Source organism: Mustelus asterias, chromosome 21 (genome assembly GCF_964213995.1).
Source record: "Mustelus asterias chromosome 21, sMusAst1.hap1.1, whole genome shotgun sequence".
NCBI classification, from domain to species: Eukaryota; Metazoa; Chordata; class Chondrichthyes; order Carcharhiniformes; family Triakidae; genus Mustelus; species Mustelus asterias.
Window position 1 is genome coordinate 52,322,669 of NC_135821.1, and position 23,544 is coordinate 52,346,212.

The 23,544-nt window shown below is 42.4% G+C and overlaps 1 protein-coding gene across 9 annotated transcripts; it reads left to right on the top strand.

The window, feature by feature from the left end:
- Nucleotides 1-411: 411 nt before the first annotated feature.
- On the top strand, nucleotides 412-23,544 carry hmgcl (3-hydroxy-3-methylglutaryl-CoA lyase). Of its 9 annotated transcripts, none has more exons than XM_078237863.1 (9): nucleotides 412-519; nucleotides 9,631-9,714; nucleotides 11,327-11,434; nucleotides 13,681-13,776; nucleotides 15,475-15,623; nucleotides 18,507-18,570; nucleotides 18,901-19,089; nucleotides 21,398-21,523; nucleotides 23,417-23,544. In XM_078237863.1, exons 1-9 carry the CDS (start codon nucleotides 499-501, stop codon nucleotides 23,516-23,518), a joined length of 939 nt encoding a protein of 312 aa, XP_078093989.1. In that variant the 5' UTR covers nucleotides 412-498; the 3' UTR covers nucleotides 23,519-23,544. The 9 variants fall into 9 exon arrangements, with proteins under 9 accessions (XP_078093989.1, XP_078093988.1, XP_078093984.1 ...); XM_078237862.1 differs by having other exon boundaries at nucleotides 455-519; nucleotides 18,507-18,574; nucleotides 18,905-19,089; XM_078237858.1 differs by lacking the exon at nucleotides 412-519 and adding an exon at nucleotides 2,058-2,171 and having other exon boundaries at nucleotides 18,507-18,574; nucleotides 18,905-19,089.

Here is a 23,544-nt window from a genome sequence, read left to right on the forward strand (position 1 = left end):
TTCTATTTTGACCTGTGTTGCCAGGTTTCATATTCCGGACCTGCACTCAGAGGTGAAACTTTTAATTAAAGGTGACTTAAAAACAATTGCAGAAAACTTTACAAAAGTCAACTTCTCGATAACAATGAAAACTTCACTTGACATGTCATGATAATATGTCTGCTTTGTTCGTCTCCAGTAGGCTTCTGCCTTCCAGTTCACATGCTGTTATATAAACATTTACCTTATTTGTATTTCTATTACATTTTACCGATTCGGTGAAAAGCAGGGAACAACTCAAAGTACCGTGTCTGACCAATTAACAGAAGAATACTTTTGATGAAATGTCGAGGGAAATACAGGAACGTAAAGAAAAGGCGACCTACTCGTGCGAGTGAAGAAATAGGAAGGAAGTGCTTGATTTAGTTCCCTGACGTCAGGGACCTCTGTTTTTAATTGTTTGCTGGGGCGGGTGTTACATGGTGTTTAATTTTCGGCCGGAATAATGTGGCGGGAAGGATGGGAGCGATCTGTACACAGGTGAGGAAACGGGAAAACCCCGAGAAGGAGATTTTTTTTAGGAGGTAACATTTACATCGAGTTGGCACAACACTGGCATTTATGGAGTCCAGACATACACTGCATTTGACAGTGAGCACCAAGTGGATGTAGCATTGTAGGTTGCTGGAGAACGAGGTTATAATTACATATTTGTGACTTTAGACAATTGTTAGCATTCCTTTGGAGAACTAACTTTGCCACTTTATTATCATTTATAGTGAAAATAGCTTATAATGGCTGCCAAAATATTTCCACCGCTACTTCTGTTTCATCTGAGCTATTTCGAATGTGTTTCTTTCCCGTTTTGCATTAAAATAAACAGTTAGATTTAGTCAATTTCGAAGGGTGGGTTGTATATAGTATTTCATTTCTCCGATACGTGTGTTGGTCTTGCTGTAAAATTATTTAAATGCCCTATGACGCTGGGTAATAAAGCGGCAGGACTAGTTCATTCACCACTTATATTGAAGGAATTATCTACAGCGGAAGTCTGTTCGACTTTGCTATAATGCAAACGTCGTTGTCGGTGAAGGAAATTACGTTTTAGAAATATGAGAGGCTATTCTTTTTACACGTTAGTTTTCTAGCGGTAGTGGGGGTGGGATATGTCAGAAAAAAATATTAGAAATTGCTTTTGACACATTCCCATCCTTTTGCGTGACTTTCTGCTTCACCGTCTGAATATGAAAATTCACAGGCTGCTTATGAGAGGCCAACAATGAATGCTCCCTATGGCCATAACCAACCAGCCGAAATGGTGGTTAGACTTCTGTGAAAAGAGAGTTTTATGGCCAGTCAGACCCAAGTGTCCTATGGAACATGAAGCCAGAACTCAGATCTGGACTTGGAGTCTCCATTCAGTTTGGGGTTGGGGGTTTCAAACCCTGCACTTTCTGACAGGAATTTTCTGGGCTGAATGCTCACTCCACTTTCTGGTATACCATCTACTGAACATCAAGCTACCTGATTCAGTCAAACGAGACAATGGTGGCAGCAAAATATTCTGCCACTATTCCTTCTAAATGTCTCTGCAATGTTCATATGCACTTAACTTGGGTCCTTATGAGGTCTGTTATAATTTTTTTGTAAATTGTGGGGCTCTGAATGAAGTGAGTTGTTGCTATTGCGCTGTAAAGACAACATCTGGGAGTAGAGTAACTTAAATTATTGAACTCAATTTTATCCCATTTTTTTCTCAGGATGCAACAGCAATTTGAATTTTATATAGTGCCTTTAACTAAGTAAAACTTCTTCACAGGGGTGAAATTAAACCACGCTAAGGCATAGAAGGAGATAGATACTGTGACATTCCCCACTCCACTTTGCAACACGTTGTAAAGACTCACCAGAAGCATACCCGCCCTCGGGGGGGGGCTGGCTCCAGCTGAGAGGAGGCGTGGCTAAATACGTCACGATCCTCGTGGGTGGTCTGTGAACCAGAGCTATTAGATCTCGCGAGAGCCCGCCGGAGCGGCCCGAGATCGGGGAGGGGAGGTCACTGACGGGGGTCAGGGTTCAATCCAGACCGAGCTGTGGGGGGGGTCAAAATGCCGGCGCGGGCGGCAGCCATGTTGGTGCCTCGGTTGCCCATCTTTGCAGCGACTGCCTTCCACCGAGCACTGGCTACAACGGTGAGTGACGGCGGATAAATCCACAGGCTAAGCACTCTGTAGGGGACAGGGGTGTTGTATTTGTGATCTGTTTGTCAAGGGGGAAGTTTATTTTGTTCATGGTGCCTTTGACGGGAAGTGAGGGCGGAGAAAGGTGAGGCTGCGTTGTTTACCTGGTGCAAAGAGTTCAGTAAAATATTAAAAAGGGACCTGAGACTTCTGTAGAAGCGTCACATGGACTTGAAACGTTAACTCCGTTTTCTCTATCCACAGCTGCTGTCAGACCTGCTAAGGTTGCCCGGCATTTTTAAAGTTTTTATATTTGTTTATTATTGTTCTCTTCACTACCTTCGATGGTTGTGCTTTCTTTCTTTACTCAAGATTTGGCCTTTAAGACCAACCCAATACTTGAGTACGTAAACTGGGTGTATCTGTGAGGTATAACTATATTGTGGCAGCTGCTTTGAATGAGATATTAAGCTGAGGCACGCAAAAGTCAGGAGCAGGAGTAGACCAGGCAGCCCATCAAGTCAATACAATCATTGTTGATCTTGTTTAAGGTTTAACGTTTTGAGCTATAAAACCCTTCTAATTAAAATAAACCCTCAGTTCCAAATATTTAATTTCTGATGTGGAGATGCTGGCGTTGGATTGGGGTGGGCACAGTAAGAAGTGTCTCAACACCAGGTTTATTTGGCAGCACAAGCTTTCGGAGCACTGCTCCTTCATCAGGTGAGTGTGGACTTGTGTTCACAAACAGGGCATATACAGACACAAACTCAATTTCCAAGATAATGGTTGGAATGTGATTCTTAACAGGTAATGAAGTCTTAAAGGTACAGACAATGTGAGTGGAGAGAGGGTTAAGCACAGGTTAAAGAGATGTGTATTGTCTCCAGCCAGGACAGTTAGTGAGATTGTGCAAGCCCAAGCAAGTCGTGGGGGTTACAGATAGTGTGACATGAACCCAAGATCCCGGTTGAGGCCATCCTCGTGTGTGGAACTTGGCTATCAGTTTCTACTCAGCGATTCTGCGTTGTCGTGTGTTGTGAAGGCCGCCTTGGAGAATGCTTACCTGAAGATCAGAGGCTGAATGCCCATGACTGCTGAAGTGTTCCCCGACTGGAAGGGTACACTCCTGCCTGGTGATTGAGCGGTGTTCATTCATTCGTTGTCGTAGCGTAGGCATGGTCTCCCCAATGTACCATGCCTCGGGACATCCTTTCCTGCAGCGTATCAGGTAGACAACGTTGGCCGACTCACGAGTATGTCCGGTGTACCTGGTGGATGGTGTTCTCACGTGAGATGATGGCATCCATGTCGATGATCCGGCACGTCTTGCCGAGGTTGCTGTGGCAGGGTTGTGTGGTGTCATAGTTACTGTTCTCCTGAGCTGGGTAGTTTGCTGCAGACAATGGTATGTTTGAGGTTGTGCAGTTGTTTGAAGGCAAGAAGTGGGGGTGTGGGGATAGCCTTGGAGAGATGTTCATCTTCATCGATGACATGTTGAATGCTACGGAGAAGATGTTGTAGCTTCTCCACTCCAGGGAAGTACTGGACGATGAAGGGTACTCTATCCGCCATGTCCCGTGTTTGTCTTCTGAGGAGGTCGGTGCGGTTTTTCACTGTCACGTCGGAACTGTTGATCAATGAGTCGAGTACCATATCCTGTTCTTATGAGGGCGTCTTTCAACGTCTGTAGGTGTCTGTTGCGATCCTCCTCATCTGAGCAGATCCTGTGTATACGGATGGCTTCTTTAACGTGTTTAGGAACAGTGACCACGACACCACACAACCCTGCCACAGCAACCGCTGCAAAACGTGCCCGATCATCGACACGGATGCCATCATCTCACATGAGAACACCATTCACCAGGTACACAGTACATACACTCGCGACTCGGCCAACGTTGTCTACCTGATATGGTGCAGAAAAGGATGTCCCGAGGCATGGTACATTGGGGAGACCATGCAGATGCTATGACAACAGATGAATGAACACCGCTCAACAATCACCAAGCAGGAGTGTTCCCTTCCAGTCGGGGAACACTTCAGCAGTCACGGGCATTCAGCCTCTGATCTTCAGGTAAGCGTTCTCCAAGGCAGCCTTCACGACACATGACAATGCAGAATTGCTGAGCAGAAACTGATAGCCAAGTTCCGCACGCATGAGGACGGCCTCAACCGGGATCTTGGGTTCATGTCACACTACCTGTAACCCCCATGACTTGCCTGGGCTTGCACAATCTCACTAACTATCCTGGCTGGAGACAATACACATCTCTCTAAAGAACAAAGAACAATACAGCACAGGAACAGGCCCTTCGGCCCTCCAAGCCCGCGCCGCTCCCCGGTCCAGGATTGAATCCTGAATCCAGGATCCCCGCCCAATTTTCCAGCCTATCTACATACCAATATCCTATCCACCGAGCTGTCCCTCACAGCTACGATGCTTTGTTCATTACAACCTATTAACTCACCCCCACCCCCCTATTCCAGACCATGTGATCCCCAGGGAGAGGCGAAAACCCAGAGTGAAAAACCACAGGGCCAATATGGGGAAAAAAAAAAATCTGGGAAATTCCTCTCCGACCCCCTGAGGCGATCGAAACGAGTCCAGGAGATCACAATGGCCCTGATCGGAAAATGCTTCCCAACCCTAGTCATTTCCACTTCCATGAACACCATATGAATTCCCTGCCCCCGAGACAGGTTCCCAACTATCCGCAGTCTCGCTCTGTACTGGCACCAGCAAGATGATCATAGAATGAAGCCTTGAAACGAGAAACAAGGAACAATTAGCCCGCGCCGCTCCCTGGTCCAAACTAGACCACTCTTTTGTACCCCTCCATTCCCACTCCGGTCATATAGCTGTCTAGATAAGTCTTAAACGTTCCCAGTGTGTCCGCCTCCACCACCTTGCCCGGCAACACATTCCAGGCCCCCACGACCCTCTGTGTGAAATATGTCCTTCTGATATCTGTGTTAAACCTCCCCCCCTTCAAAGAACAAAGAACAGTACAGCACAGGAAACAGGCCTTCGGCCCTCCAAGCCTGTGCCGCTCCTTGGTCCAACTAGACCAATCGTTTGTATCCCTCCATTCCCAGGCTGCTCATGTGACTATCCAGGTAAGTCTTAAACGATGTCAGCGTGCCTGCCTCCACCACCCTACTTGGCAGCGCATTCCAGGCCCCCACCACCCTCTGTGTAAAAAACGTCCCTCTGATGTCTGAGTTATACTTCGCCCCTCTCAGCTTGAGCCCGTGACCCCTCGTGATCGTCACCTCCGACCTGGGAAAAAGCTTCCCACTGTTCACCCTATCTATACCCTTCATAATCTTGTATACCTCTATTAGATCTCCCCTCATTCTCCGTCTTTCCAAGGAGAACAACCCCAGTCTACCCAATCTCTCCTCATAGCTAAGACCCTCCATACCAGGCAACATCCTGGTAAACCTTCTCTGCACTCTCTCCAATGCCTCCACGTCCTTCTGGTAGTGCGGCGACCAGAACTGGACGCAGTACTCCAAATGCGGCCTAACCAGCGTTCTATACAGCTGCATCATCAGACTCCAGCTTTTATACTCTATACCCCGTCCTATAAAGGCAAGCATACCATATGCCTTCTTCACCACCTTCTCCACCTGTGTTGCCACCTTCAAGGATTTGTGGACTTGCACACCTAGGTCCCTCTGTGTTTCTATACTCCTGATGACTCTGCCATTTATTGCATAACTCCTCCCTACATTATTTCTTCCAAAATGCATCACTTCGCATTTATCCGGATTAAATTCCATCTGCCACCTCTCCGCCCAATTTTCCAGCCTATCTATATCCTGCTGTATTGCCCGACAATGCTCTTCGCTATCCGCAATTCCAGCCATCTTTGTGTCATCCGCAAACTTGCTGATTACACCAGTTACACCTTCTTCCAAATCATTTATATATATCACAAATAGCAGAGGTCCCAGTACAGAGCCCTGCGGAACACCACTGGTCACAGACCTCCAGCCGGAAAAAGACCCTTCGACCACTACCCTCTGTCTCCTATGGCCAAGCCAGTTCTCCACCCATCGAGCCACTTCTCCTTGTATCCCATGAGCCTTAACCTTCTTAACCAACCTGCCATGTGGGACTTTGTCAAATGCCTTACTGAAATCCATATATCTAACCTGTGCTTAACCCTCTCTCCACTCACATTGTCTGTACCTGTAAAGACTTGATTACCTGTAAAGACTCGCATTCCAACCATTATCTTGTAAATTGAGTTTGTGTCTGTATATGCCCTGTTTGTGAACACAAGTCCTCACTCACCTGATGAAGGAGCAGTGCTCCGAAAGCTTGTGCTGCCAAATAAACCTGTTGGACTTTAACCTGGTGTTGTGAGACTTACTGTATTTAATTTCTAACAGGGTCCTCATTTGTGCTTGACCTACAAGGTGTGAGTAACTAGTATTTTATGAATCAAGTGTAATTTATTGAGCAATGTTTTACATGTACCTAATAACAAGCAGCGAAGACAGCTTTTATCCCTCAGTCTTCCATTCCTCTTTTTTTGGTGATGGTCCAAATTCACTCCTGCTATTAGCTTTAGGACGTAATTCATCTCATGTCACCCCACTTTTGCAACAACCCCTGCTTTATGGGTCATAAAATCCAGAAGCTTACATTAAACAGATGCACATTTCAATCCAGCTGCAGAGAAGCCACAAATAAAGTCACATTCACCTGTCAACGTAGCTTAACTCAAGCCTCACACTAAAACCATTAAAATCAAAAGTCACTTCCCTAACTGATCAGGATCCCCCTGTAATTTTTGATAACCTTCACTATCAACGTTGCCTCCTAATTTAGCGTCATCTGTGAACTTGATAACCGTGCCTTGTACATTCACATCCAAATCATTTATATGAATAACGAATAACAAGGGTCCCAACACTGACCTCTGGGGCACACCACTAGTCACAGGCCTCCAGTCCAAGAAACAACCTTCAACCACCACACTCTGCTTCCTACCATCAAGCCAATTTTGAATCCAATTTGCTAGCTCTCCCTGGATCCTATGTGACCCAACCTTCCAGACTAACCAGCCATGCGGGACCTTGTCAAAGGCCCTGCTAAAGTCCAGATGAACAACATCTACTCCCCTACACTCCTCCATCCTCTTGGTTACCTCTTTGGGAAAACTCTAAAAGATTCATCAGATGTGACTTCCCACGCACGAAGCTGTGCTGACTGTCCCTAATCAGATCTTGACTATCCAAATATTGGTAGACCCTGTCCCTCAGAATCTCCTCCAGTAACTTACCCACTACTGATGTCAGGCTCACCGATCTGTAATTCCCTGGCTTGTCTTTCCTACCGTTCTTGAACAAAGGAACAAACATTAGCCACCCTCCAGTCTTCCAGAACTTTGTCAGTTCCGGAAGACTGGAGGGTGGCTAATATTATTCTGTAGTATTGTGTGCAGTTCTGGTCGTCACATTGCAGGAAGGACGTTATTGTTCTAGTTTACTCGTATGTTGCCACAGCTGGGGAATTGTAGTTATGAGGAGAGCTTGGGGTTGTTTTCCTTGGAATAGAGAAGGCTGAGGGGTGACATGATTAAGGGGTAGAGATGGAGTAGACATGAGGACCCTGTTTCCCAAGGCAGAGTTCAAAAAACCAGGGGCTATAGATTCAAGCTAAGTGGCAGAAGAATTAGAGGGACACAAGGAAAAACCTTTTTTATGCAAAGGGTGGTGGGTGTCTGGAATTCACTGCCTGAGTTGTGGTGGAGGCAGAGACCCTAAATGTTTTTTTTTAAAGTACCTGGATCTGCACCTTAAGTGCTGCAAGCTGCAGGGCTATGGGTTGTGCGCAGGAAGATGGGATTAGAAAGAGCACCTGGGTGTCCTTTGTTCTGCATGGACAAGATGTGCTGAATGGCCCCTTTCTGTGATGTATGTGGTTCAAAACCAAAAACAGGCTAGCGGCTGATCTGAGCAGTAAGTAAAGAAAATGTAGCAACCGTGACTTTGACCCTGTTGACAGATACGCCTCTGTTACAAAGTTGAATTGTGTCACTGTTTGTTCTTGTACAAAACTGATTTTTTTTTTAAATTGGCTCATTGGCACAAGATACATGTTCAGTTGGGCAGGTACCAGTGCTGGATTATTTTAACATACAATGTAAAATTGTTGTTCTATCCTGCATTATGCCAAAATTAAAAATATTTCAATAATTAATATTTCAATAATTGTCTGAAGTTTCACTTTTTGCTTGCCTTCACCACCACACATTTACAAACCCTTGAGCATATAACGCATATTTGTGTGTTAGCTAATTTCTTGTTTTCTTTGCATAGCACATAATGGTTGGTGGCTAAAACATGGCATTGAACCAAGTGCATGTTGGAGTTCGAAGGGGAACAATTTTTTGTGTAATTTCAAACCTGAGTAAATATTGTGAGTTTGTTAGTGCTATTGGGCAGAGTTTAAAGCTGGCAGGGGAATAAGAACCATGAGGTAACTTTTAAAGAGGAAAAACAGGTGCAGAAAGAATTGAACAAGACCGATAGCAGTAAGGTGTTGGGTAGGGTCAGAGTAAGAGGAAATGCAATAAGTCTAGATTAGGTTTACTGTGCATGTAAGTGAGCACACAGTGTAGTAAATAAGGTTAGTGGGCTATGGACGCAGGAAGCAGACGTGGGAATATGATGTTGTGGTGATAATAGAAATCTGGATTGAAAAGGGGCAGGACTAGCTACTAAATATTGCTGGATACCAAGTATTCAGCAAAGATAGGAAGCAGGGTGGCTGCATTTATTAAGGAGAGCATTGCTGTTCTGGAGAGAGAGGATTTCCTAAAGGAGTAAAGGACAGAATGTATTTGGTTAAAGCCAAGAACTAAAGAGGCACAGTGCAGTATACTCTATAGGCTACCAACTATTGGAAAGATACAGATGGACAAAGATTAGCAGGTAAAACAGTAATGGAACAACAGACTGCCTTTAAAGAGGAGATTTGATAAAAGTGTTCAAAATTAGGAAAAGTCTAGACAAGGTAGATGGAAAGAAGTTGTTCCCTTAGGCAGATGAGTCAAAGAACACCGATTTTTAAGGTGAATAGCAAAAGAAACAAAGGCAATGTGAGGGAAATCTCCTAATGCAGTGGTTGGTTAGGATATGAACTGCACTGCCTGAGGGTGTGATCTGAAGAATGACGTTTGCAGGTCTATGGGGAAAAGGACAGAGGAATGGGACTATTGAGTTCCCTTGGCAGATGGGTCAGAGAACACTTACTTGCACAGGGCAAATGACCTCCTGTAGTGTAATCATTCTATGATTCTATTCTATGCTTGGAGGCTGTTTTGACAATTGGTTGTTTTTTTTGTTGGGATATTTATGATGATGTGACACAAGCAATGCTAAAATCTTCTAAGCAGTAAATAACACTGGAGATATTGACAGTTGTTTTTTTTTTCTTAACGTTATGTAGACGAATGTGGCTGTGGTGCATTCTCTGCCTCAGGAAGTGAAAATTGTGGAAGTTGGAGCCAGAGATGGACTGCAGAATGAGAAGGTAAATTCACAATGTACCAAAACTTTATACAGATTTGAAACAGTTTATTCTGTTTACTTCTTCCAAAAGTGGCTTTACTGCCTTCCAAGCTGAACTTAATTGTGTTGCCATTTTCTCAACAAAAGATGTACAATCAACAGTTAATGGCTTTTAAATATTATTCCATTTCTATGGTTGATTTGCAATTCGGTTTGCAGCACGCAAATCTTATTTCTCAATTTCTTAATCTCGATACATCCTATTTTTTTGGGAAATCCATTAAAACGGCACTGGGAGAATCCGACTCGCTTAGTGTGAAGAGCTTGCTTTACAAAAGTTGCCAAATTCAAACTTTCAATTGCAAATAAATTGTTTTATTTTAGCTCTAACAACAGACAGTAAGCGTTTGGAAATTCACCTTTTCCATTTGATTAGGAGTTAATCGAGGTAATGGGGAAGAATTGCCATCGGGCAGAATTAATCCAATACTGCGCCAGTTTGAGGAAAGATCATAGAAAAAGGAATTTCTGTGCTTTCTAATAACTATCAACAGAGACGCTACAAATAAGGCCTGATTAGAGATCATATTCTAAAATGTCCATTTCAACTTTTTCGGCACTTTAGTAAATAGATCGAGTAAGTTATTGTTCTATTCCGACTAGAACAGGGTGCAGTATAAATGGCCTTGTTTCCTTTGGTAAGAAAGAAGAGCCTTGTCCACAGTCTCTGCTCCTGATAATTAACAATTAGCCCTTTTTTTGTGCCTCTTCCTGTTCTACTTAAGTGTAAGGGTGTGGAAATTAGATAAGGACAAAATAAGATTCAGCTGTAATGCTCATTAGAGATGAATGCCGCTGATGAAATTGATTTCTCAAAGTTCATGTATGAGTAATCAACCCCAACTTGGCATTTTCAGAATTGTGTTTGTTCCCTAGCTCTGGAAATGTTAACGATCAGGTCAATAAAACTAAACTGCTATAAATTAAAACTTACTGTAAGTAAATTGTTGGTTATTTTTTATGGCTGAGGTAGTTGACTAAACTTGAGGCAATTGGCTGACCTGAAAGACAGTTACTTGAGACTTTAGCACCTTGGGACATTTAATTTAAAGGCATTATATAAACTCAGGTTTTTGTGAGTCTTCTCATTCACAGTTGAGTTTGGCATCTAACTCCAATGATACCAAGCCTTTGGACGTAAGATTTTTAATTTCATTGGATTGAGGATAAGTGATAGTCCAGAAATTGGATGGAAAGTCTTAATTTATTATTAAAAATGTTTTGTCTCCATGCAAAAAGTGTAGATTATTTTTGGCCTAATTTAGTTTATGAAGCATTAAACCATTCTTGTACTAACTAACACTACCAAAGATTGCATTGGTCCTACTGAGTGTGAAATATGGTATAGAGATTACAAAGTCTCACTTCTGTTCAGTAAAAATCTGGAGACCGTTTTTGAAATTAAATTGGCTTGATAACTGAGCAGAATTCAACCTGCAAGCAAAGGAAAAGTCTTATTGTTGATGGATTTGTTGTTTAAAACCTCTTGATATTTGTTTCTGGATTTTGTGTATCATTTTAGTACTGAATTTTTTATCCTGCAAGTTGCCTACTTTAAATGCTTCTGTTTGCAGGTCATTGTTCCAGCTGATGTGAAAATTAAGTTAATTAATCTTCTCTCTGAGGCTGGATTATCTGTTGTGGAAGCCACAAGCTTTGTCTCTCCAAAATGGGTCCCTCAGGTAAGCAGGTTAGAAATTGGAACGAGCTTTGAATAATTTGCAATTCTGTTTGTCAGACTTGAGTATTGAGCAGCTTGTGGACATAGACTCACAAGGGATACGATCATGATGCAGGATATATGCTACACTGACAGCTAATGAAGCACTCCCTTTGATGCAGGACCTCAAAGTCTTCATGCACTCATCTGAAATCCTGTAGTGCCAACTGGAACACACTCCACACAATACTACAAACAGACAATAGCTCCATCTCTTGATGGTGCACCTTCCTGACTAACTGCAAGCACCATCAACCACAATCTGGTAACTGACCAAAATGGTGAAGTCCCGGGTTTCAATCTTCCACTGAAAATCTAGACAAACCTCAACTGCTTGAGGACAGGCCAGGAAAGTTGTGACCGCTTGTTCCAAAGTGTGACATGAGAAACAGCTCAAGTAGTAACTATGGTCATCCGAGTCAGACCATGGCCGTATCCTGAATATCAGCCCTGAGATATCTATTCTTGGTGGCATCACAACCTCAGCTCAGACTTGCAAATAAAAATACATTGCCACACTGTTTTAAAGGTAATGTTCATTACAATGTAGATAAGGGTCAATGTTGTCACTTCTTTTGTTTTGGGGGTAGGAGTAGAGGGGGGGCGGTGGGCTGGGCGAGTGGTGGCGAGCGAGTGAACAAATTTGTTTACTACTATCCTGTGTTTTGTTTACCTTCTTATGGTCCCGCCGTTGTCAACAGGATTTCCCATTGAATGCACCCTTTGCTGCTGGGAAACCTGCAGTAGGGGTGCACCTTCGGTAGAACCATAAGATCCCATTGATATAAACAACAGCAAGATTTTGACCCCTGTTTTTGTGTGGAGATCTTCAGTATTTAATTTGTTTCCATATGTCTGAGATCGTTGACTAAACTTGAGGCAATTGGCTGACCTGAAAGACAGTTACTTGAGTTTTTAGCACCTTGGGACATTTTATTAATTTAAAGGTATTATGTAAACTCAGGTTTTTGTCCAGTGTCTCAGTATATTGCTGGAGGGTACAGATTTTGGATATATTTTTGTCCAGTTGTTAATATAAATGTAAAAGTTGGTGTAAATATAAAATGGATTTAGCCATTTTATATATAGAAATCATCATAGAAACCCTACAGTGCAGAAGGAGGCCATTCGGCCCATCGAGTCTGCACCGACCACAATCCCACCCAGGCCCTACCCCCACATATTTTACCCACTAATCCCTCTAACCTACGCATCCCAGGGCTCTAAGGGGCATTTTCTTTAACCTAGCCAATCAACCTAACCCGCACATCTTTGGACTGTGGGAGGAAACCGGAGCACCCGGAGGAAACCCACGCAGACACGAGGAGAATGTGCAAACTCCACACAGACAGTGACCCGAGCCGGGAATCGAACCCGGGACCCTGGAGCTGTGAAGCAGCAGTGCTAACCACTGTGCTACCGTGCGTTGAGTTCATTAGAACTTGGGAGAAAATACATCCAATGTTGATCACTTTGTCGTTTTTAAAAAAATAAACAAGTTCCCAGTGCCTTCAGCTACCTCAATCCTATTCAAAGAAAAGTACAGCACAGGAACAGGCCCTTCAGCCCTCCAAGCCCATGCCAATCATGATGCCCTAACTAAACTTAAAAAAACCCTTTGCCCTTACTCAATCCGTGTCCCTCTATTCCCTCCCTATTCATGTACCCATTCAGATGCCTCTTAAATGTTGCTAATGTGCCTGCTTCCACCTCCACCTTTTGGTAGCGCATTTCAGGCACCCACCACTCTCTGCGTGAAAAACTTCCCCAGCTCATCTCCCTTGCACTTCTCTCTCTCTCTCTCTCTCTCTCTCTCTCTCTCTCTCTCTCTCTCTCTCTCTCTCTCTCTCTCTCTCCCCCCCCCCCCCCCCCCCCCCACTCTCTCGCTCTCCTTGAATCTGTGCCCCCTCTCCTCTTCCTTTAAGATGCTCCTTTAAAACCTACCTCTTTAACCAAGCTTTTAATCACCTGTCCTTATGTGGCTTGGTGTTAAATTCTGATACTGTGAAGTGCCTTGAGATGTTTTATTTGCTGCATTAAACGTGCAAGTCGTTTTATTGATTCCTTGTTGTTATTGTTACGTTATTTTACTTTGGACATGGCACTTTGTGACGTTAGTCAGTTAGTGTTGGACTGAAGCCCTGATGATTCACCCAAGTGTTCTACACGTGCTGTGTTGAAATGTACCCATTGCCTTTTTCTGTGTAGATGGCTGACCAGAAGGAAGTGATGCAAGGAATCCGGAAATATCCAAATGTGAGCTACCCGGTGCTGACTCCAAACCTGAAAGGGTTTGAGACTGCGGTGAGTGTCCATTCCTAGACTTGCACTTTTCCATTGTTTATTTAATGGGCAAAACTCCTTGTTAACACCTTTTTAAGAGAATTCTAGGCCACAAGCATAGCCTAAAGTTATACATGACAGGATTTGTACAATAATCCTTTCTATTGATAAACTTAATCGTGCAAATTAATTTAAGCCTTTTTTGTTAGTAAAATACAAATGTTTGCATATTTGACACAGTAAACACTTAGATTAGTTAGATATTTTGAATTCTGATTATAGACTGATCATTCTGATAGGTGCAAACATTTTTAGATAAATGCTTGCTAAATTAAGTGGAATAATATCTTGCAATGCTAGAATAACACAACAGTACCATCAGAATGCACGAGGAGAAAGACAAGTTTACATTTCAGGTGTATTCCTTCAGGGCTCCTTGTGAGAGCACTTTTATTATGGCCAGTGAGTAAATGCATCATCATAAGGCACTGACGATTCAGACAAAAAAAGATTTGTTCCTTGTCTGAGTTAAATCTCATTCGGGTTAGTGGTGAATTTAGACAGTGTGCTAAAAGTCATTTCAATCCTGATTGCTTCCTATCAAACCATCTGCAAACTTTGACATTTGATTTTAAAACGATGCCTAAAATCTGTATCCTCCAGCAATTTCTGTGATACGGGACTGCACTTGGTTCAGTAGTATAGCTTGCCAGGTATGTATAGGATAGAAAATAGCAACCTGCCTTGCATTGTTAAGCTTATGCGCTCAAGCCTTCAGGTAAGCCTTCTATTCTTTAATCCAACATTCAAATCATGGGGCAGCACGGTGGTACAGTGGTTAGCTCTGCTGCCTCACAGCACCAGGGACCCGGGTTCAATTCCCAGCTTGGGTCACTGTCTGTGTGGAGTTTGCACATTCTCCTCGTGTCTGTGTGGGTTTCCTCCGGGTGCTCCGGTTTCCTCCCACAGTCCAAAGATGTGCGGGTTAGGTTGATTGGCCTTGCTAAAAATTGCCCTTAGTGTCCTGAGATGCGTAGGTTAGAGGGATTAGTGGGTAAAATATGTAGGGATATGGGGGTAGGGCCTGGGTGGGATTGTGGTCGGTGTAGACTCGATGGGCCGAATGGCCTCTTTCTGTACTGTAGGGTTTCTATGATTTAAAGGCAGATTATGCGGAAGATGTAGATTTCAGATCAGTAGAAGCTGCTGCAGAACTACCAAATGCAAACAGTGTTCAGCTGTGACATTGTAAAATCTTATTCAAGATCATTCCTGGATTATAAATATCCATAAAATGCAATTTACTTAGATGATGGTTATGGCTTTTTAAATATTTGACAAATTCAAGATCAGCTTTGATCTCAGAAAATGCTGGAAATGCATTATACATTCCTAAATTTTGAAATGTCAAGGGATGGGTTAATACTTGTGGTTAGAAACTAGATAGTCCCTTTTAGATCTTGCAGGACTGAACAAAAAAAGGGACAAGCAAAAACTATTGGGCGTAGAGTTGACTATTGTGACTCCTGTCACAGTCAATTATTAGAATTTGGTATTGCTATAACTGCCTCTTCCCAATTTTCATAATTAGATTATCATATGTGACTAATTTTCTTTATCACTGAACTCTGTGGATTCATATTTCACTGGGATCAGGTGGTGTTTGCTCTGTTTTAGTATATCTCTGTCATGAGTACCATAATGTACTGTTTCTCACAGCTCCAAGCAGGTGCAAAAGAGGTAGCTATCTTCGGAGCTGCCTCAGAAATGTTCAGCAAAAGAAACATTAACTGTTCTATTGATGAGAGTCTACGGCGATTTGAAGAGGTGATGAAAGCAGCAAAGGATTTAAGCATTCCAGTCCGAGGGTATGATTGCAAATCCTCCTCATTCTTATGTCGCAAAACATTTTTTGCATTCTTCTGTTGGTGAGTTTATGCACTGCATCACAGGGGAGCTGCAAATTAATTTATTTTCCCAAATGTTTTAGCAATTAAATGAATCAGATGTACATCCTCAGCTGATATAGGTGAAGATTTGAAAATATACCAGGAAAGTTGTTGAGGTCTGGTAATCCACCCTTTGCTACAAGTCTTTTTTTATTTCCCTTGAATGAAGACAATTATGAAATAATGTGTATTGTGAATTATGTTTATGGTCCTTTGAATTCTGGTAGATCATCCCAAAATGGTCCTGCTTTGCTTGAAACATTAAATTCAGATGAAGATTTACAGGGCGGCACAGTGGTTAGCGCTGCAGCCTCACAGTGCCAGGGCCCTGGATTCAATTCTGGCCTCGGGCAACTGTCTGTGTGGAGTTTGCACGTTCTCCCCGTGTCTACGTGGGTTTCCTCCGGGTGCTCCGGTTTCGTCCCACAGCCCAAAGATGTGCGGGTTAGGTTGATTGGCCGTGCTAAATTGCCCCTTGGTGTCAGGGAAATTAGCAGGATAAATACGTGGACTTACAGGGATAGGGCCTGGGTGGGAGTGTTGTCGGTGCAGGTTCAATAGACGGAATGGCCCCTCTCCACACTATAGGAATTCTATGAATTCTCCTCTTGGTGTGGTGAGCTCAGTACTTCAGAATCACAGAATTGTTACAGTGCAGAAGGTGGCAAATTGGCCTATTGTGTCTGTACTGATTCTCCAAATGAGCATTTCACCGTGTCCCATTCTCCTGTCTTCTCTCCATAACCTTGCAGAATAATCATCTCACACTCGGGCATTCCAGACCCCAGCCACTCGCTCTGCAGAAAAAGTTTTTTTCTCCTCTTCATTTGCCAATTACTTTAAATCTGTATCCTCTTATTCTTGATCCTTTTTACAAGTGGAACGGTTTTGCCCCCTCTTATCTGCCCAGACTCCCCATAATTTTGAATACCTCTATCAAATCGCTCAACCTTCTTTTCTCCAAGGAAAAGATCCCAGCTTCTCCAATCTTAACCTCCATAGCTAAAGTTCTTCATACCTGAATCTATTCTCGTAAACCTCTTCTGCATCTCCAATGCCTTCATATCGTTCCTAATATCGTAGAATGCCTACAGTGCAGAAGGAGGCCATTTGGTCCATCAAGCCTGCACCAACTACAATCCACCCAGGCCCGATTCCCGTAACCCCATATATTAACTCTGCTAATTCCCCTGACACTAGGATCAATTTAGCATGGCCAATCAACCTAACCCGCACATCTTAGGAGTGTGGGAGGAAACCAGAGCATCCTGAGGAAACCCATACAGACACGGAGAATGTGCAAACTCCACACACACTGACCCAAGGCCAGAATTGAACCCAGGTCCTTGGTGCTGTAAGGCAGCAGAATGTGGCACACAGAATTGTACACAATACTCTAGCTGAAGTCTAACTAGTGTCTTCTACAAGTTCAACAGAACCTCCTTGTTCTTGCACTCTTGTGCCCTATTAATAAAGCCTAGGATATTGTATGCCTTATTAACTGCTCTCTCAACCTGTCCTGCCACCTTTTATAACTTATGCATATGTCGACCCAGGTTCTTCTGTTCTTGCAAGCCGTTTCGAGTGATCCCCTTTATTTTATACTGCATCTCCATGCTCTTTCTACCAAAATGTATCACCTCAATTTTTTTCTGCATTGAACTTCATCTGCCACCTATCCATCCCTTCCACCAAACTTGTCTATGTCCTTTTGAAGTTCTGCACTATCCTCCTCACGGTTTACCATGTTTCCAAGTTTTGGATTATCTGTAAGTTTTGAAATTGTTCCCTTGCACCAAGGTATAGATTGTTAATATCAGGAAAAGCAAGGGTCCCAATACCGACCCCGGGGGAACTCCACTACACACTTTCCTCACACTTTCCTCACACTTTCCTCACACTTTCCTCACACTTTCCTCACACTTTCCTCACACTTTCCTCACACTTTCCTCGAGCTCGAAAAAGATCAGTTATTTCTCTCTCTCTCTCTTTCTCAGCCAATTTTGTATCCATGTTGCTACTGCCTCTTTTATCCCCCTAAGCTAAACCTTTTCTCAGTCTGCTGTGTGGTACTGTACCAAATGCCTTTTGGAAGTCACTGTACGCCGTATCAACATCATTGCCTTCATCATTCCTCTCTGTTATCTCTTTGAAAAAATCCAACAAGCTGGTTAAACATTTTTTTTTTCCCTGAATAAATCCATGCTGGCTCAATTAACTCACATTTGTCCGTGTGACTATTAATTCTGTCCTGAATTATTATAGTTTCTAAAAGTTTGCCAGAAAACTTGTATTTATGAGATATCCCTTTAAATCCAAAGCACTCAGCAGTGTTACCATAGAGAAGCTGGGAAAATAGGGAGTGCAAAGAAATGTTGGAGGGACTGGATAAGATTCCTTTTCTGTACTTGCTGTTTTCTGCCACAAAGAGACATGAGTAATCTTCCAAATAATACACAATCGTACTAGCCCCATTAGGTAAAAGAACTAGCAGAGCTTCAGTCCAACTTGATATGTGCAGTGAGAAAAACTGTTACCGATAATCAAGTTAGATCTAATGATTGGGCACACCGAGGTACGGCGAAACAAATATTGCTCATAAAGCAGAAAATAGATTTCAGTTAACATTGAAACATGCAACTATGTTCTGACCAATTACAAATTGGACTTCAGTTTAGGGTTTCATTATTAGCTTATCAATACTGCCTAGTTCCAGTTAGAGGAAGCTTGTACAGAGATGATCATTTTTGTTCCTGGACTGAGAATCAATTACATTAACTTTTATCTTTTGTATTCTTTCAGATATGTATCCTGTGTACTTGGCTGCCCTTACGAAGGGAATGTTTCCCCTGTTAAAGTTGCAGAGGCAAGTATGGTGGGACTGAGGGAAGAGGAGGGACACCCATTAAAATTTGCAGAAACATTTTTTCCTTGCACCCAAGATCAGTGGATATTTTAGTAATTGCTACATGTATAAAATGAATACTATGATATGGAAATTAATTATTTTAAATATGAAAGCCGATGTTGTCATGTTCTCCTAATTTTTAGATATTCTACACTAAAAGTTGCACATTGCTTAAATATTAAGATGCATTGCAGAATTAATGGAACTGATAAAATTCCTGTTAAAAACCGCGATCAATCTATCAGATGATTTGAGTGTTTTGTTTTGTGGTTTTTTTTGGTGTTGCAGGTAGCCAAGAAGCTCTATTCAATGGGTTGTTATGAAATATCCCTGGGGGATACCATTGGGGTAGGAACGCCAGGCAGCATGCAAGAAATGCTGACAGCTGTAATCAAGGAGGTTCCAGTCAGTGCACTAGCTGTACACTGTCATGATACATATGGCCAGGCTCTTGTCAACATCCTTACAGCATTGCAGGTTAGTGATTTTTTTTTAAAATTAAGATTTTGTGCGTTTTGTTTTAAATTGGAAAGTTTTAGTAAAATTACTTTGGATTGAGTTTCAACAAGTTACAAGTGACTGATTTCACAGTTGCAATACTGACTTTAATTTGTACAGTTTGGGCTGCACACAGTTACATGTTCACAGGCATACTCTGATTCCATTAAATTTCTGGCTTGCAGTACCTTAACGATTTGAGATTTGCTGACATCTGGCTAAAGTCCTATTTGCAGCATGTTTAAAATCAGTGTCCGGTTCATATTAAGCAGTGCAAAACTGGTCAAACGCCACAACAAGATGACTTTTATGATCAGTGTATCTTTTTCTTCCCCCAATACTCCAATTAATTTTCTTGGAATAAAAACCAACCACTTCAGATTGGTTATTGATGCTAACCATGACAGGACAGTGATTGTGATGGACAAAATGTCTGAGCTGGTTGTGTTGGCAGCCACTCAAAGCGAAAGAGGAGGCAGAATTTCTAGCTGAGAAAAATGCTTTTTAAAAATAAGACAATTTTAATCTTTAAACTACATCCATAATGTATTTTAAAAACATTTCTTTTGGAATTGTACAACTGGAAAATGCTGGGGTGATGAACAGAAAAAAGTTGTGAAACACTTTTTAAAAAAATCATTGTCAGCAAATAATTTCAGAATCTGTGCAAAAAGTGGAATAAATTAGCACTAAGTTCAAAAAGCACTGGTTCAAAAAATAAATTAACGGTTATAAGATGTACTTTGCTATCTATTCATTCTAGTGTATAATATGTACTTAGATTTACCTGACAATGTGGAAAATTGCCGAGATACATCTTGGCCACAAAAAGGAGGACAAATCCGACTTGGCCATTTACCATCCCATCAGACTATTCCCAATTATCAGCAAATGGTTGGAAGGTGTTGTTGACAGTGATATTTAGCTGTAGTTACACAGCAATAAACTGTTCACTGACACTCAGTTTAGATTCTGCCAGAGCCACTCAGCACCTGGCCTCATTACAACCTTGGTCCAAACATAGACAACTGAATTGAATTCATGAAGTGAAAGTGACTGGCCTTGACTTGAAATCCACATTTGACCGAGTATAATATTGAGGACCCCCAAGACAACTGAAGTCAATAGACGTCAGGCTGGGGAAAACTCTCCACTGGTTGGAGTCATACCTAGCACGAAGGAAGATAATTGTGGTTGTTGGCGATCAATCGTCTTAATCCCAGGACATTGCTGCAGGAGTTCCTCAGGGATGTGCCCCATGCCCAACTATCTTCAGCTGCTTCATTGGTTACCTTCCATCATAAGATCAAAAGTGTGGATTGTTCACTGACTGCATAATGCTCCACACCATTCACAACTCAAGATACGGAAGCAGTCCACGTCCATATGCAGCAAGGCCAAGACAACATTCAGACTTGGGCTTATAATGGCAAGTAAACTTTGTGCCAGAGGCTAGGAATTTTGTGGCGAGTGACTCACTTCCTGACTCCCTGGGTCTGCCCACCATCTATAAGGTACATCGGAAGTCTGATGGAATATTCTCCACTTGTCTGGATGAATGCAGCTCCAACAAAACTCAAGAAGAAACTCAGAACCATCCAGGGCCAAGCAGCCCATTTGATTCCCTCCACTAGTAGCCCTCCACTACTAATGCACAGTGATGGTGTGTGCTATATACAAAATGCATTGCAGCAACTCGCCAAGATTCTTTTGACAGCAAGTTCCAAAACCTCTATCGCCTAGAAAGACAAGGGCAGCAGATGCATGAGAATACTATCACCCGTGCAAATTTCCCACCAAGTCACTACCATCCTGACCTGGAACAATATCACTGATTTTTCACTGTCGCAGGGTTGAAATTCCTCCCTAACATCACTGTGTGTACCAACATCTCACAGATTGCAGCGGTTCAAAAAGACTGTTTTCCACCAAGACCTCAAGGTCAATTAGAGATTAGCAAGAAATGCTTGCCTTGCAAGCGAGATTTAACATAAACTAGTGTCGAGGGAATGAAAACTCGTGGGTTCTGTTCGCCATCATTTGGTGCCTTTTTTCGGGCATCCTGGCAGGTTTAGTAGATTGTGAGTTGAACTGTGACTACCTCAAAAGCAGCATGAAAAACGACAGCGAGGTAACTGGTTTTACCGATTTCCCATTTGAAATTACGTTGCTCCCCTAATCTTTGTTACCCTGGATATGAAGGGCTGGTTACACTCTCCTCCAGTAATGCAATTTTTAATGTTCAGGGAGTGTGCTGCTATACTGGGATTTTCCACTTGTTTTTCAGATGGGAATCTGTACGGTGGACTCATCAGTGGCTGGCTTGGGTGGCTGTCCTTATGCTGAGGGCGCATCTGGAAATGTGGCAACTGAGGATGTGGTGTACATGATGAATGGGCTTGGAATTCACACGGTACGTATGGCCTTTAGGGAAATATTTCATTCTTGTTTTAACTTTTTTCAGGTTATGTAACATGTACATGCTGCCAAACAATATAAGATTTGACATAGTGCAGTTCAATTCCTCAGCTCATGTAACAGTAAACTGGTGGAAAGATCTTTCTAATTTTACATAGCTTCCTTTGCAAGCTTTTTGCCACTAATTAGGCTCTTCTGCAGGTTACTAATATCAGTAAGAAGTCTCCCAACACCAGGTTAAAGTCCAACAGGTTTATTTGGTAGCAAATACCATAAGCTTTCGGAGCAATGCTCCTTCGTCAGATGGAGTGGTCTCTGTTCTCAAACAGGGCACAGACACAGAAATCAAAATACATTCTGTAATTTGATTTCTGTGTCTGTGCCCTGTTTGAGAACAGAGACCACTCCATCTGACGAAGGAGCATTGCTCCGAAAGCTTATGGTATTTGCTACCAAATAAACCTGTTGGACTTTAACCTGGTGTTGTGAGACTTCTTACTGTGCTTACCCCAGTCCAACGCCGGCATCTCCACATCATGGTTACTAATATCTGCAGTGTCATTCATTGTACATCTATGAAATCATTCTGCATTATTGGATGTGATCTGTTATCCATTTTCCTTAATTCTTCCACCACCTACTGTGCCTGTCATTCTAGCATTCAGGTATTGACATTTTTAAAATGAACTATTAGTCATTCCAGGAGATTTAACTGACAGTCAATGGGATAAATCAGAGGAGATGGCTTGAAGCTTGGAAGGAACCATCTAATAAACACAATTGAAACAAAATTTCTGACACTGCGATATTCAGGAGTTAACTGAATTTTGAACAGAATTTATTCCTGCTGGTTTACACATGATACATAATGAATCATAGAATCCCTACAGTGCAGAAGGAGGCCATTCAGCCCATCAATTCTGCGCTGACAACAATCCCACCCAGGCCCTATCCCTGTAACCCCACGTATTTGCCCTGCTAATCCTCCTGACAGTGAGACAATTTAGCATGGCCAATCTACCTAACCTGCACATCTTTGGAGTGTGGGAAGAAACCGGAACACCCAGAGGAAACCCACACAGTCATCCAAGGCTGGAATCAAACCCGGGTCCCTGGTGCTGTGAGGCAGCAGTGCTAGCCACTGTGCCACCCAATCGGCTAATGAAAGGAAGCAGTAATATTTTTAATAAACTATAAACGCATTAGGTGGGATTTAATCAGCTGGACTAGCAGTAGAAGGCAAAGACAGCTATTGACCCAACCAAATTATTGTAAAATTGGACATTACTTACTGAGTAAGGACAATTAGTTTGACAAGCCAGCAGCTGCAAAAACGTGGGTGCATTGATTAGTTGGGACAAGACTGAAGGTTAGTTTTCACTGTCCTCCATTTTATATAACTACACACAACCTGAGTTGTGTTTTTTTTTAAAAAGTTAAATTCTTATTTTCCACTTCAGTATTTTGTTCCAAATCCAATATAAAAATAGGCTGTTGATTGCCTGTTTTTGAACACCGTATGATGCCACAGCAATCCAACTTACCTTAGTTGAATTCAAATGGCCAGAATACCTTTCAATTGGTTCTAATAAGCAAACTTTCACCTCTTACGTAATTTGGGATGTGACGTGTGGTAAATGTAACACATTAAAGCCAAAGGTATCCTTCTCTTAGGAGTCCCCAAATCTCGCTATCACTGGAGCTTCCTTTGTGTTATTTCTGGGAATGTTAGAGATTGATTTATTGTTCTGATTAATGAACAATTCCACTAATATTGTATTGTGCAACCACCACAATGCTAGAAAGAAAGCTAAATGGACATTGCTCTTTTTAATCAAGTAATTCCTATTGTGAGTTAATAAAACTTTTTTATTCTCTTACTTTCTAGGGAGTGGACCTGCAGAAGTTACTGGAGGCTGGTGCATATATCTGCAAAGCCCTAAAGAGGAGAACCAGCTCCAAGGTCGCTCAGGCATCTTGCAAATTGTAATAATCAGTAAACTATTATAAAATAAA